This window comes from Theobroma umbraticum, unplaced genomic scaffold, assembly GCF_002168275.2.
Source record: "Theobroma umbraticum cultivar Fairchild unplaced genomic scaffold, ASM216827v3 scaffold_30.0, whole genome shotgun sequence".
NCBI classification, from domain to species: domain Eukaryota; kingdom Viridiplantae; phylum Streptophyta; class Magnoliopsida; order Malvales; family Malvaceae; genus Theobroma; species Theobroma umbraticum.
In genome coordinates this window covers 11,718,166-11,735,131 of record NW_018397254.1, presented here as the reverse complement: position 1 = coordinate 11,735,131, position 16,966 = coordinate 11,718,166, and the positions used below count along the sequence as shown (strand labels likewise).

The 16,966-nt window shown below is 31.8% G+C and overlaps 1 protein-coding gene across 1 annotated transcript; it reads right to left on the bottom strand.

The window, feature by feature from the left end:
- Positions 1-7,378: 7,378 nt before the first annotated feature.
- LOC110419430 (CASP-like protein 1C1) lies at positions 7,379-8,951 on the bottom strand. The gene is made up of 3 exons (XM_021432481.1): positions 8,556-8,951; positions 8,338-8,440; positions 7,379-8,242 (listed from the first exon to the last, which is right to left on the bottom strand). Exons 1-3 carry the CDS (start codon positions 8,708-8,710, stop codon positions 8,009-8,011), a joined length of 492 nt encoding a protein of 163 aa, XP_021288156.1. The 5' UTR covers positions 8,711-8,951; the 3' UTR covers positions 7,379-8,008.
- Positions 8,952-16,966: the final 8,015 nt, after the last annotated feature.

Here is a 16,966-nt window from a genome sequence, read left to right as displayed (position 1 = left end):
AACTTAGAGGTTGAAAATCTTGAATGTTAATTTAATGAATTTGATAGCTTATGTGAAAAGGCAAATTATATGAGTGAAAAGGCAAATGTTTTGTGCTTTTTTTTAATGTTTAAATTATTTATATATTTTATAATTATGAATGAAGTTCATGAATTTCAATCTTGTAATTTGTAAAAGAAAAAAATGATAAATTTTTTATTCTTTTGATCCAAAATCAATCCAATCGAACTAATTTGATAGTTGGTCAATTCAGTCCTATTTTAAATTTTATTTATTTTGATCAATTTTTTAAAAATATTTAATCTATTTAATTTTTAATTATAATAGACTGAAAAGATCAAATTGTCTAATTACTCGTATATCACAATAAATTACGCATTCAAAACTCGAATACACAAAGCCCAAGGCCGTACTATCCAAGATGCCCTTCAAAAACGAAAAGAAATGCACCATACACTCACTTCCTCTCTATTCTCCGTTCATTCTGGACCCGCTTCTGCTTTTAACTTTTCTTACAATATATATACATGGTAGCAGAATGGGGGTAATTATTTTGAAATTTGCAACCGGTAACACTAGCAACATTGTACATTACTATAGTTATCAACATTGTACGGTATGTAATATATATAGTACTATATTAGAAAAAAATGATAAATATTTATAATCCTATCACATTTAATTAAATATTAAAAATGTATGCCTTGCAATACGGAAATGTATTGTAAAATACAGTTGATATATTTTTTATAAGCTTAATTTTAATTAATTATTAAAAATTTTATTTTATTTTTTTGAGTTGAAACATGAAAAGCTTTTTTTTTTTTAGTTTCAATCTTTAGATTTTAAACAAAAAAAATACTAAAAAATTAAATTCCCTTTTGATATCAACATTATAAGTGGTTTTTTAATTTTTAATTAATAAATTAATATAAAATATATATTTTTAAGGAATATGTTGACAATTTAAATTCAAAAAATCATCTTTTTAATTTATACCCTATGTCATCAATTTTTTTAAAAAGAATATAATTTTTTTTAAGTTTTTTATTTTACATGTATAAATGTTATTTATAATTAATTTTATTATTTTTTACTATATGTTACGATACGATATTCGATACTAAAAAAAAAAATTTCAATACAAGATAAATATCTTGATTTAATAACTATGCACACTCCTAACAGAAAAGATCTTTGTTAAATGGACAATTTATCAACTTGATGTAAAGTCAGCCTTCTTAAATGAGTATCTTGAAGAAAAAATCTATGCTTAGTAACCAATCGGGTATGCGGTTAAAAGGCATGAAAATAAAGTCTTGAGATTGAAGAAAGCAATATATGGATTGAAGCAAGCACCAAAGGCATGGAATAATAGCATCGACAAGTATTTGCAAGACAATGGATTTGTTTGTTTCTCTCATGAGTATGCTTTTTATGTTAAAATTCATGATAATGAAGATATTTTTGATTGAGTTGAATCTAAGTGCATTGATGTGTTTATATAAACTATGAATTTCAAAAAAAAATTTTAAAAAATAAGCAATCTAATTACACAAGCGAAAAAACACATTATATATAATGCAAGAGACATATCACATCCTAAAAAAATAAGAATCTATTAAAATAAGATAAATGTATTTTTTATTTTAAGATTCTTATTTTTAAACATCTAGTGAATTATAGTAAATTCACCACCATACTAACAATTGATTTCTTAACAAAACAAACTTACCATTTATTCTTTAAGAATGTTTTTAACTTGAACCTTGAGTGAATAAAGTGTGAAATGCTTGACTATAAGATGATAATCAATTTTGTCTCTTTTTTCTTTTCAAAAATCATTGCTTATTTTTCTTTCAAGAAATCGACTAAGAATGGAAAAAATGAATAGAGGTGCAGGAAAGTTATACAAAAAAGGAGAGAAGTGGTGATAGAAGCTTTTTCAAGAAAGATACGTTACATTGTTTCTTTCAATCTCTTATCATTTTTTGTCTTAAATTAAGAAAAACATATTTTCTTGTTTAAATTAAGACAAACATGTTTTCTTATTTAAATTGAAAACTTGTTTGGCTTGACTTTTTTTAACTTAAAAACTAATATAAAGTTCTAATGAAAAATAATAGCTTTCAAAATTAAGTTAAATTTGTTTGGAAATTTATGTTCATAAGCTCTTTTTTATGAATAAGTTATTTGACAAAATAATTTATATAAGTTTCTAATTTTGGTTAAATTACGATAATGATATTTAATAAATAATTTTCAATTAATCACAAATCACTTGTTCACAATGGAAAAAAGTTTACTTTATTTTTTTATTTATTTACAATAAATTTTTAGAAATATAAAAGGTATTTTTATGTAACATAAAATTTATAATTAATAATAAATCATATAAAAGTGAAAACGGATAATGTTAAAATTATTTTAATAGATGAAGACATTTTTGAAATAAAAAATTTTTTTTCCAAAAATGAAACGTGTCTTAAGAAAATAAGAATAGAAAGCTCATTTTTTGAGCTTTTCTTAAAGCCTTTTTTTTTAAAATTTATTTTTGAAAAAAGTTGCTTTCTTTAAGAACTTTTTAAAATCCCTATTTGGCCTTATTTTTACTTTTAAGAGGTAAATAAGTTAACAAAAAATAGGTCAAATAGGCACTAAGACAAAACATGATTTTATTTAAAATAAATATATTTTTTTGTCTAAATTAAGACAACGTATTTCTTATCTAAATTAAAATAAAATGTATTTTTTTTTCTAAATTATGACATAATATGTTCTTTCATCTAAATCAAGACAAAACATGTTTTCGTATTTGAATTAAGGCAAATATATAAAAACTGTCATTTTTATACATAAATTTAATTAATAGAATAAAACATATACCTCAACTTAAATAAGTTGAATTCTAAGAAGTTAAGTGGGGAATTTATTTGGATATTAATATTCTAAGCTTCAATAAACTTATAATTATACTTAATCTTATGAAGATAATTCAAGCTTATTAATCATCACTCCACCATAGATTCATGATTGCACACTTGGATTAACTATAATTACAAGAAATAATTTAATAGTTGCTATTTATTATTAGTTTTCCAATTATAAATCTTATATTATGAACCCTTATAACCATTCAATGACAAAATATGAAATTACCGTTTTATCTTTTATGTCAATTTTGTCTCATAATATTATATTTCATCCAATTAGTGATCCAATATTTTAGATCTAATCTTTTGAATATTAAGATATGATGAGTAACTAATTTATCAATTTACTGGGTCTAGATTAATTAATAATCTTTTTGAAATCACTAAAAGTGATGTTAATGCTATAATCTCCACTATTAGGATATATGTTCTCAGATGTTCACTTCAATTATAAATCCTAACACACACAGTCTAGATCAATGTTTTATGACGATCATGCCTATGGTGTATCAAAGATTATAAGGAAATAAAACACAAATCCACTGTCCTTGAGGATTTAGGTTCTACCATAAGTAAATATGTAAGTATGAGATCAAAATTTAAGTAACAGTTAAATTTAAATTTGATTATCACGTAATTTCAGTTCATGTTATAATGTTATTTCTTGAAATTAACCATTATGATGATTTGAGACTCATCATTCTCTTGAAATGAATCACATTCGTTTCGTTGGAAGTGATCTGGACATTACAGTCTTAACACAATAAAGTGACTACCTTTTATTATATGGTTGTGAATAATTTTTAGATTCAATCAAAATACATGTTTTTTATGTATGACTCTTTATACAAAAATATTTTAATATCTCAATAGAATTATGGTATTTTAGTAACTAGATAATAAATGTTTACTTAAACAAATTCTTTATCTTATTATCAAAATGTACTTTCATTATAAATAAATTAAATAAAATTAAGCATAAAAATATATTTACTTTCTAGAGCGCCATATTCTTAAATTTTTAACAATTCTACTTATTTGCCTTTATGTGGATGATCTTGTTTTTATTGGTACAATCCAAATTCGTTTGGAGAATTCAAGAATGCTATGTCACTTGAATTGAGATGATTGACATAGAGTTAGGATTGTGCAAATTGGCTTCGAAATCAAATTGAATAGAGTTCAATATGAATAGTTTGGTTATTTGGTTTTCGATTTTTACCTTGGTTAACAACTTAATTGGTTAGGTTTATTCAGTTTGGTTTTTTATCCTAAAAAATCACAATCGAACTAACCAAATAATCAATTTTATATTGTATAATATATTATTTTATAATTTTTTTAATCTTTTACATATTAGTTATTTCTTTTATACCTAGCAATTTAGATATTTTTTAACTAATTATAATTTTATTTTCTTTAACATGTTAGAGGATCTATGTGAGGAATCGAGGAGGTCTATCTTTGACTTCGAAGAAGGAAGATCCTATTTTATTTAAAAGCTTTACTGGAAGTTTGAGATACCTTACTTGTACAAGACTCTTAACATTCTCTTTGCCATAAGAGTAGTAAGTCGCCTCATGGAACCTCTTACTTCTACGCACTTGAAAGCTAATAGAAGAATATTGCCTTACTTATAAGGTACAATTTATTTTGGGTTATTTTATCTTCCTCCTAGAGTGCTGCAATATGCAAGTCCAAGAATCTGGTCGCTTGACATAAAGAAGAGCGGCGATTAATTTTTTTATCTAAGTGTGATTGCATATCTAATTGAATTTATAATTTTTAACAAAATTTAAAATTTAATTTAAATTTATTAAAATTGACAAGTTTTAATTTATGAAATAGAATTGAATTTCGCACTACGGTTATACACAAAGAAGGTGAGAGCACTCCTATAACTTTTATTAAAAGAACAATATCAATTAATTACGTTATCCTATGTTAGCTTTGACAAATAGCTATTGGTTTAATTTATTTATTACTATATTTTTCTTCTTTTCGTTCTTTTTTACTTAATTATTTTAGTTTTCTTAACACTTTTGACTAAAATTAAGGAGAGTCACCCCACTTCGAGAGTATTTTCTTGAAGGAGACTCCGTCGTCTAATTAATTTGATATTTTATGAAAAAGATTTAGATTAAATATTTTTTTCCTTTTTGTTTCTTTGTGTTCTATTCCTAAAATTTTATTTTATTATATTTTCTTAAAAATTATTTCTTGGATTAGGAATTTGTCATTTTTATTTAAAAAGTAAATTAGAAATTTTTTTAAAATTTTCAACATTTTAAATAGAATTTTAGGAATCTTGGAGAAAATTGTCACTCACATCTTCTTTAAAATTTTATTGTTGGTCGATTTTTCATGTACTTGCATTTCATATACCTTTTAATTGTTTTATTTTTATTTTTCTTGAAGATCAAAGAAATCCTTGGATAATGAAAAATTTTCTAAAATCTCCAATACTTTTTGTAGAATTTAGAATTTAGAAATGTTCCTCACCTAGGAATCTTTAAGATAATTGTCATTTACAACTTTCTTATCACTCCATCATTGGTTGATATTTATTTACTTGTATAATTAAAATTAAATGCATATAGTGCAAACAAATAAATATCATGATGCAATTTGGAAATTATTCATAATTTTATTTACTACACACTTACTTTATTTTGCACATTTTTTTGTCATATATAAATAATAGTCTTTGTGAAAATAATATTTGAGATTCCTCCCAACACTTTTAAAAAGGTTCCATAATTATTTTCAATTAGGAAAATTTAGAAAAAAATGTCACTCACAAAATTTCCTAAAAATTCCCTTTTAGGAAGTTTTTTTTAAATAACCACCATTTTTAATTTTTTTGGTTCAATTTATTCAACTAATAATTTTAATTTGACCACTTTTATTGTTCTTAAATTACCATATATTAAATAGTTTAATAAATTCAAAGCATATATAGAAAATAGACGTGTAACATCAAAATGAGCTAGAAAATGTAGTAACTCAACCTATTGGGCTTTGAATCCAAATCTTGTGGGCTGGAGGGCAAATAGAATTGGGCTTAATGGACTTGGATCTGGTCGGGTCAAATCAAACCCATTTTCTTCTTTCTCTATTTTTTTTTTTGTGTTTTTTTTTTTTGCCCCACCCACTCGTCAAAGCGAAACTATTTTGGTGCCTGGCATCAAAATCGTAGAAGCCCTTCTTTCAGTCTAATTCTTCACCATCTCTCCCTACCTTCTTTCTCGCAAGAACAGTCATCGTTGAACCGAAATTTCGAGGGGCTGCCGTCGTTACTGTTGCCACTATTGGTTGTCGGTACCTACTGCTCGTCCTTGAACCTAATTCATGAGTGATTGTGCTATAAAAAACAAGCGATCATCACACTTTTTGACTTGTGAGTCCAAATATAATGCTGCAACTTTTTGTACTTGTCAAGCTATTCGCCTGATAAGATTGTTGAAGGAACGACAATTGTCACAAGAGGAATTTACGGAGATTTACATCAACAACAAGTCCACACAAGCAGTTGTTCAAAGTAAGGACACAAGACATCATTTCATTAGACAATGCATTGTCATGCAATCAATCAATGTGCGAGGTTTACGCCCTTGGAACTAACGCTTGGTAAACAATCGCAGAGGTACCCAGTCCCAAATTATGGAGGCTTGATTTGCAAAATGCCTTTCAATGGAGCTGTTCAGTGTTCACTGGATTTGGTCTTTCAAAATCAACAATGAAAAGTTTCCCATATGGATTTGAGCTTTTAAAATTGAAGATGAGATGTGTGGGATCCATTTCCTCCGCCACTTCCTCTGCTTCAAGTCCTCTGCTGCTACCATCATGGTTAGAATTACAAGTGTTCTTACTGAAAGTAAGGTACCATGTGAGATGCATGTTCCTTCACTTGTATCATTAAAGCTCACAAAAGATGGAGACTTACGCATCTTTGATGATTTGAATAAAGCACTTGTTTGCTTTAATCCACAAAATAGAATGCCCTGCCAACAAAAGATTTCTGGCCTTTCAAAGCCCACCATTGGCGTTGCATATGTTGCGGCCTTTATATCTCCAAAGAAGTCGTCATCAAGGAAGAATGTTAGATTGTGGTGTAAATTTTAAGAAAAAAAACCGCAAGCTTTGGTTGTATTGACGCCTTGGTGAATGGTGATCGACTACAACATCCACTGAAATGGTATGGACTATTTTACTTTATCCTTAAGGCACATTAATTTGGATACCGTTCGTGTTCCTTCTAGTTTTAGACACTTACATAGAGGAATTTGAACTTCGAATTAGTGGATCATTTTTATGTGTTTAGTTTCTTTGTTGCTTGATGATGCATAATATCTTGTCACGCACTGTTCCTCTGTAATTAGTGAAGGCTGGCTGGAAAGGACTTTAAAGAAGAAACAACCTCAAACCTCCAGATTTCAAAAGACTAAAGAAGAAATAAGATAGTAATTTCGCCCATCAATCTTAACAAGTTTGTTCTACATCGGTCAAAGACCTGTCTCTTCCTAGCTAGACTGATCAAGTTTAAGTATCATCTGCATTCTACAACATTCTGACTGAGGATGCACAACAGGTTTATTATTCTATTTGAAGTAAAAGTAATGCTTAAAAAAATAAAAAGGATCGAACAAGATGAAACAGAAAGCCCATACTTGAACACCTGTCTTCTTTTGATTGATAGAAAAGGCCAAGAGCAGGCAGAAAGGCCATGGGCAAGGCTCTGTCCATTTTGCACAAGACCACCAGTTGCCAGGAAAACACCCCAGAACATACATGCTATAACATAACAAGAAAATCAACACGCAGCAAAATCAAAACTTTCCAGTCATTCCTGAAAAACTCGCCCCTTGCATGGAAAAGCCAAAACCAGAATCAAAAGGCCGAGGAGACCATCAGCAGGAAATTCATCGACAGAAGAGAAGAAAACTACAGAAAACATAGCACGCACACACAGGCAGACGGGAGAGGATCCCAGAACGACTGGAAGCAGAGATAATTAAAATGCCATAAACGCAAGGCAACTCCAAAAGGGAGAAAATACTTGAAAGTATGTCTAACTAAGACTTTTCAACAAGAAGAGGGTTTAAAACTCTGTGAATAGAATAGAGGAGGAGCAACATGTAGATAATCACACTGATGAATCCAACAACTAATGCTCCTTTTACTTGGTTGCAGTACTTAGGGACTTGGTCACAGATGGGTAGCCAACCTGCATTGGGATTTCCTTTCTTGCCCACATAAGCAATTGCTAGGGCCGCTGAAATGCTTGAGGTAAGCAACATGGTGATAACCTTGTCAAAACAAGACTTATCTGTTAGCAATTATTGTAGCAGATCCTCACGTTAGAAAAAGAAAAAAATACTGTTAAGGAATAATGCATAATTACCACATCCAAGGCAACAACTAATCGCCAGAGCAGGCTTTCTGATGGAAGAAACAGTAGCAAAAACCCATAGATGCTCACGATTGCATTTGCAATTACAAAGTACCTACGGCAAGTCTTCAGTCACACAGTATACATCATAAAATGGCAATTGCCCTAGCATGAAGGAAAAACAAAAATGTGATTACTGTCGTAATTATTTTGAAGTTTGATGAACTCACTTAAAAGCAGGTATATCAGAGTATTTTGCTTCAAACGATAATGCCAAAACAGTAGTTCTCTCACGGCTTGAAGCCATTATAATTGCAGCTGAAACCGTCGTGCCAAAGGCTATAAGTCTCAGCAGAAAGGTGCAGATCCTCTTTGTTTCGGCCATGGATATGCTACAATATGGAAGGTTGGGTATTCTGTAAAAAGAAATCGGCAATTCTAGAGAAGAATGGGGGTTAGCACATGGAAATGAGACTAGGAAAGGGTAAGGTATGGGCGGTATATAGGGTGGTAGGAAGGCAGATGAGTGGTGGAGGACTTGGTACTCATGTTGAGTATTTTGTTAGTTGAAATCCTCAACTGTCACCCCCACCGCCCAGCAGAAAAATTTCTTCTACTTTGGCTGCTGATGCAGATTTCACTTCCTTTGGATATATGTGGTTAATGGTTATTGTTGTCTTACGCAAGTCTATTTTCAGCAACGATGCTGACTGTCAGAGACTGCGATCCATGGATTTAAATTGAATGGCGGTTTCTTTGAAAACAGATGATGTTGTGAGAATTAAAGACATTAAATTATTCGCTATACCATAAGCCTACTTATTGATTTTGCTCTTTATGTTTTAATTAGTACCAAGTTATAAAATAAAAGTAAATTCATAGTTGATTAAAAATGCATGTATGACTAAATGTAACATCAATTTTTATATAATTAATCTATGTAAAATTAGTAATTAAATTCCTACACATTTTGCTATAAAAGTAATCATCCATTGATATAACTAAAGAGCTTTGAATGCATGTGTAAGGTGACATCACTTTGTTGTTGGCCACCAAGATCTACACGACAGATTGCATTTTACTCCTGAAAATAGGAATAAAGGGTGCCTCCTTGTAATTGACATGACTTTCACTAATTACGTGCCCTTGCAACTTAAAAACCAACACTATTCTGTACTAAGTGTCTACTCTCTTGTATGATTATTAACAAGAAAGCTTTACTAGTTAATGTTAATTTTGATAATTATTAACACGTTTCCAGGTTTATTGAAGTGTGTCGGACATTGGGCCGTAGCTTTATACAAACCAACCGAGCACTGGGTTCTCCACTCTCCGGACTATTGTTCAACGTCAACCAATGGGCCGATACTGGGCTGGTTGTCCCAATTAATTTCCCAAAAATTGTCGTTAGCATCGTCAACGGTCAAAGTAGTTCACGGGGGAATGTATTGTCCCAAGTGAATGGATAGAAGCAAAATGTAAGGATAATAGATGAATGATTGACGCGGGAATCTTGACGCACTCAAAGTAGTTGCAACCTGAGACAGACTGGGTGTGATAAGCTCTATTCCAGTAACCACTCTTTCAACCACTAGGAGAGAAAGGAAACGGCGACTAAATGATGCATGTCCTTGTCATTTGCAAAAGTAAATAATAACAATTCCCTACCATATAGTACCCTTTTGACGTACGTGTTCAAGATGGGTATCTGGCGTGGTGATGGCCATCTGCTGTAGTGTTTCTTGCATCAGACTCGATTGCTGTTATTAACCTCACTGATCTGATATGGAGCTGGCTTGAATGTCCACATATATATTAATTTATTAAACCACCGAGTAGTGGTCTCTGGTGTCCAAAGAAGATTACAATTTTGCTTCTGCTTCCCACTTAAACAGCATTCGCACCTTTATCTCGGTGATGCCTCCTTAACCTAATCATCATCATCAAATATATATTACCCTTTTTTCATAGTTAAGACTTAAGATCAGTAGCCTTCTTGGGCTCAAAAATCTGTTTACCAAATCAGTTCATCGCCTGAGCTGAAAGAGCCAACACCATGAGAAGAAAACAGAAAAGTAGCACTTCTCGCCCTCCCTCGCCTACCGTGTAGGCAACGATTGGTGGAAATTACAGTGTCAAGTTTGGATGAGTACAAGTATTTATTAAAGAGAGGTGCACATTGAGTCGACCACCGACGGATTGCTGGGTGATATCTGTTTGGGTTGGAGGATATGATTGGTTTCTCTAAGCAGTTTTGTGGCCCTTTTTGTTTGAGAGTTCAGACGTCAGCCCAACAAAGCTCCACGGTGCTATGATTCGTTCATCTCATCTACTTAAGCACATCACATGGGCCAGTGCACATAAATAATTACTACACAACGATTCTGCCAATACAATCTTGTCTGCAAAAAATAATCGACGCATCATTATCACAACCCTCCATTCATAATTTTTGATGCCACGATGAATAAACCACACCCGAAAATATTGTTGTTCACAAAAATTATATGTACAGTGAAAACAAAGGAAGATGGAGTGAGTTCATATGTCCAACATCTCATGCACACCTTCTTCTCTTTTTTTGCTTTTTTCCAGTATTGTCTCGTCCCACAATTGTCGGCATAATCTTATTTCTTTTTCCTTTGTCGGCATCAATTCCCATGATTTCTTTTCATTATCCAACCCCAATCATTCTCTATTTGCAGAATTTCTGTAAAGATAAGTATGATTTTCTCCTCGCCTTTTGGAAGAATTTCTAAAAACATTTTTCCTACATTCTATTTACCTTTTGTTGCGTGTGTCCACCATGTCTGATGGATTTGGTGGCTTTGATGGCCTTGACTAGAAACATTTAACCCTCTCAACTCTCAGATAAACTTAATTTGATAAGTCAATATTTACATATTTGGAGTAACCAAGCATTGCGAGATTACTTTTTTCTCTTTCTGAAACTCAAATTTTGATCATAGTTAGGATTACGTAACTCTCATTAATTACTTCAGAATTAAGTTTAAGGAATTCATAAGTGTTTTTTTTTTATATATAAGGTAATAAAAACTATAAAAATTAACTACATCATTTTAGACCATGCAACACTCAAAACGTCTGCTAATAAAGCTGAACTAAAACTAACTGGTGGAAAATAAAAAACATGATGAGAATATATCTAATCAACATATTGATTAGCTTCATGATGAACATGAAATATGATACAGTCTCAAGATTGTTGAAGTGGCTCCCTTATACACTTGAGTAAATGAGCACTTGGATCCAAAGGGAAGCTGTGGTTAGTTACCTTTCAAATAGCAAGCAATGAATTTGATTCCACTTGAATTTTTCTGAAGCCCCTATTCCAACATAACTTTAATCTCAGTATAAAGCCCAAAGCTCTACAATTCAGGACCAAGGAATATCAATTTTATACATAAAACCTACTATCCAATTTCCATTCTCATCTCTAATTGCACCTCCCGCTACTACCATACCTGGTTGTCCCTTCGCACTTCCATCAACGTTAAGTTTCACATAATAGTGTTTTGACATTTCCCAAGCTATCAAGACTTCCTTCTTCATTTTGATATGATCTCTCCTTAAATTATCCCAAGTCTCTTTTGATTTGGTCCATATTTGTTGCCATGGATTGTAAGGCCAAACAAAAGAAGCATCGAAAATGGTTAAGTTCCTTTAATACCACAAGAACCAAATAATGTGAACAAAAACAGTACCTCGTGGAATTTATCCAATATTCCATTACTCATCATGTTTTCCAGCACTTAATGTTGTAGATCAAGGATAAAAAAATTACCATTGTTTAGCTCAAGATTAATCTATAGCCATATGTTCTTTGAAGGACCACAAGCTCTCACCATATAAAGTATGGTTTCAACTTGATTACCACAACAAGGACAAGAAGTTAAGGCGCCTAGATTTCTTCTTGATAACCATGTTGTCGTTGGCAATGAATCATGCAAAGTTCTCCACATGAATATACGCACTCTCTTTGAACTGATAGATTCTTAGACATTCAGCCAATAATTTGCTCTTGGAAAATAGGAAGTCATTTGTAGATCGTAAGCTGGTTGCACTGAGAATATTCCGATACTTGTTGGGAGCCAGAAGCTTATATCTTTCTATTCACTAATAGGATCTATCAGTACTGTTACTATTAACAAAGTTCTATGATTGAGGAGTTCATGCCCAGTTTGTTCCAAATTCCAACTTCCAAATTCATCACAATAGCTTGCTACAAACAAGTTAACGTCCACATCTGACGATGCCTTGGAAGCATGATTAACTAGTGGAACACAATTGAGCCAAGCATCTATCCAAAATTTTGTTTGATGACCATTAGAAATATTCTTTCCCAAACCTTTCTTTAAAGCTGATCTACTTTTCAGTATGCTTTTCCACACATGAGAATCAGTTGACTTACCATTCACCAACATCAAATCCTCATGACGAAGATATTTTTCTTTCAGGATGTCAACCTAAAAGCTCTTTTTTTTTTTTTTGCCACATACTCTAATCAAGTTTCGCAAGTAAAGCCAGATTGAACTTCTTGGAGTCTTAAATCTGTAGAACCTTTTCCTTTTTTAAAGCACAAAGTTTGTCCTAACTTGGTGCATGAGTTTTCCTAGAATTTACTAAACGACCCCATATAAAATGTTGATTTAAACAATCAATTTTCTGAATAGTAGTTTCAGGAAGAAAAGATGTTTGCATTAAATAAAATGCCATGGTGCTAGTTATTGCTTGAACTAGTGAGATTTTACCCACCATTGAAAGATTTTTATTAGTCAATTTTCCAGCCTTTGTCTTATCTTAACAACCAGCTTTGAGTAAGTTTCCCTTGTAATTTTTCCTTGAATCATGAGGGTGCCAACATACTTCCCAAAGTCTTTTGTCAAAGGGATTTTGGCAGCATTGCTTTGCAAATTAGCTTTTGAGCTGTTAATATTTGAGGAAACCAATAATCTCGACTTTGTTAGACTTACCTTATACCTCAATGCCTGACAAAATTGATTAACGATTTACATCGTAACCATCACTTGTTTTATTGAGGCAACACCAAACAATATTAGATGATTTGCAAAACATACATGAGAAAGTATAAGGCCCCTTCTTGTTAATTGTAACAGCTACCATCTTCCCATGTTCATTGCATTTTCAATTAAGTTTGAAGCTTTCTCCAAACAAAGCACAAAATGATAAGGTGATAATGGGTCACCTTGTCGAATACCTCTTTTAGGAGAAAAGACATTTGACAACCTGCCATTCCAAATAATGGAGAAAATGAGAGTTCTAACAATGAATATAATAAGATTCACCCATGCAGAGGGAAAACCAATTTCCTCCAGCACTTCCTGCAAAAAATTCCATGTCAATCTATCGTAGGCTTTCTCCATATCTACTTTTATTACCAACGTTCCATTTATTCTCTTCATTCTCATTGTATGAGTAGCTTTCTGGACTATAATTATGTTGTCCATGGCTTGTCTTCCAAGAATAAAGATGCATTGGCTTTTGCTAATACTGTCACTAATTAAGGGTCTCAAACGGTCCATTAGTACTTTATGATGATCTTTAATATAATTGGGCATAGGTTAATCGGGCAAAATTGGGTAATCTTTTTAAAGCTTTCAACCTTCGAGATAAGAGTTATCAATGTGATTCAATTTAGTAGGAAAAGAACTAGAGTTATATGCCTCTTATAGCAACCTGACTATATTAGAGCCTATAATATTCCAATTCTTTTGCAAAAAAGTTGTAAGAAACCCATCAAAACCCAGAGTTTTATTTGGGTTCAAGTCAAACATAGCTGTTTTGGCATATTCATGGTTAATAGGCTTAGAGATTTCAGTTAATGTAGTGTCATCTAGTCTCCAATGTGAGCTTGTTGGAAGAGATTCATGCACTCCATCATCCATATACAATTCATGGAAAAGTAGTAATACCATGTTTTCTATTTCGATAGGATCATGCACCAAGTATCATCCTCCTTCTTTAAGGCTATAATTAGTTTCCTTCTTTGCGTTCCTTTGACCATGGCATGATAGAATTTGGAATTCAGGTCCTTAAGTTTCAACTAGTCAAGCTTTACTTTCTACTACCACATAATTTCTTTTTGATAAAAGACCATGTTATACTCCTCCACCAATGAAACCTCGAGATTTTACAATAAAAAGAAAAAATATTAAGACCTTTATCCAACTAAGATTGAATTCCTTTGAGTCGTGCTAGAATCCTTCTGTTTCTCTTGTAAATATTTCTATAAGACTCATATTTCTATTTGTCTGAGGAAATCGTTAAATCTTGTAAAACTGCAAGGATATTTGTTTTGTCAATTTTACAATTATCCTCGATAAAATTTTCAAAATCGGGATGAGACATCGAAGATAATTCAAACTTGAACCGTTTATTAAGTCAAGATCTTTAGGTAGTATTTTGACTATATACTAGAATGGGGTGATGATCTAAATGGGTTCATGACTGATTTAAGACTTGACCATGAAAAAAAGGTAGCACCAAGCTTTATTCACAATTTCCTTATCCAATCTTAGTATAATATAATCCAAACCATCTCTTTTGTTACACTAGGTAAATTTAAGACTCGATGCACCCAGATCAAAAAGATTATAGTTGTTCAAATAGTCACTCATTTGATTGCATTAGTTTAAATTTACACTTTTCCTTCCTTTCTTTTTATTTGGAGAAGTGACTTGATTAAAGTCCTTTACTACCATCCACAATAAGTCATGTAATTCACTAGCCAAACATAATGATCTCCATAGACGTTTCCTTTCTTTTACAATAGGGTTACTATAAACTACAGGCAATATCTAATTATTCTTCAAAAACTTCACCAATATATGTATAAATTGTAAAGAAAAAGCAAGTATTTCTAATTCAATTATACCTACATCCTATAGAGTCCAAATAGCTCTCGAAAAACCATTTGCTTTAACCCGAAAATAATTAAGGAGTCCAATATGATGGCATAGCTTATCAATTTTGTCGTTCGAAATCCTTGGCTCCAATATAATTCTAATATGCAACTTGTGGATTTTGATCAAGTTTCTCACATTTCTAACACATCTCCGAGAGGCTATTCCTCTCACATTCTAGCTTAATACATTATACATCAAAAGATAGTGATTAATGGATATAGAAATCAACATAAACCAAAATACCAAAATTTTGAAAGGTTAGAACATTAGCAAGATTGATCTTGCATAATGTTATCCTCACCTTCTTCCAACTCCATGTCCACTAATGTGGTGATCACATTAGTTCTGGTATAGTTAGCATCATCCATTACAATGGTTGATCTCTCCCTTGCAACTTCGTTAATACTGACCCCAACATTGTCTACGTTAACTCCTTGATCTTGTTGGGAAAGAATTGTTATAATTATGACTGATTCTTGTCGTGGTCATTTAGCTATCTCTAGCATTTCTGTTGTGTTTTGATTCTCTGTAACATCCATCACATTGGTTTTATCTGGTAAAATAGATTTCTTCTTGTATTGGATCTTTTTATTGTTGTCTCTGATAAAATTATTTTAAGGGCCTTGAAGGATGTTGTTTTCCTTTTAGCCTTTATGGAAGTTGGGTCCTTATTAGAAGCACTTGCAACTACTTGAAAAAATTCTTTCAAAATTTCTTTATCTTTCAAACTAACAATATTCTTCACTAATTTGCTAGACATTTGCTTCGAAATTTCATGTTCTAAGGTTTTAGGAACAAATTCTTCTTCAACTAAATTAGCTTCTTCCTCATCCAATATATAGAATTGAGATCCTAACTTAGTCGTCGCTTGGAACTTCCTTCCTAGACTGGCATTTGAGGTGGAGTTTTAATACCTCCCTTTGTCCAATTCCAACTATTTGTCCTATATGTTTTCTTTGCTACCATCCATGGACCAAATCTAGAAGATTCATCATCTTTTTCAAGGATTTTTTTATCCTCCACCAATTCTTTCGCTTGTTCCTCCGAATAGCCCTTATGTTCTTTTTGTTTTACTGAACACCATTCTACATTGTGACCAAACTTACCCCAATGAAAGCATAGCATTCTTAATCCTTCATGCTTTATCTTTTGCCATCTTCCTCCAATGTGAACCTTAGGTACTAGGGGTTTGGTGTGATCAAGTTCTATGCACATTCTAGCAAACTTACCTCTCACAGCATGAAAAGTAGTTCGATCCACCTTTAACATTTTCCCTAGTTTGTTTCCAATCCTTATCAAGATCTCTCTATCATAAAATTCCAAAGGCATGCTTGGTAGTTTGATCAATATTGCTATTGAATCAATGGAAGCTTTATCAAACCTAAATCTTCATGTCCACCTTTTGATCATAAGGTAATGATCAACAATAATCCAAGGTTTCTCGGACAGGACATCATGGTAATCGGATTTTTTAACGAATTGGAAGTAGTAAAACCCATTATCCAAGTCGATTGCTTGGAAATCTCCTTCAATGACCAAAGTTGCTTCACTTGGTTACACAGATATTTGTAATTGATATCTCTCCCTAATAGCTTTACAATAAGGGTTTTCCTCTAGGGCTTTCTAATCCTTAACTTCTCTTTTTCAATGAGACTAATGCAAGGTCTTTTTGTCTCTATTTCGACATTGTTGTC

Coding starts and splice junctions, on each gene's coding strand:
- LOC110419430 (XM_021432481.1), bottom strand. CDS start 8,710: ATGGCCGAAACAAAGAGGATCTGCACCTTTCTGCTGAGACTTATAGCC. Junction 8,441..8,555: donor TCTGATATACCTGCTTTTAA/GTGAGTTCATCA, acceptor GACTTGCCGTAG/GTACTTTGTAATTGCAAATG. Junction 8,243..8,337: donor TAGTTGTTGCCTTGGATGTG/GTAATTATGCAT, acceptor TGTTTTGACAAG/GTTATCACCATGTTGCTTAC.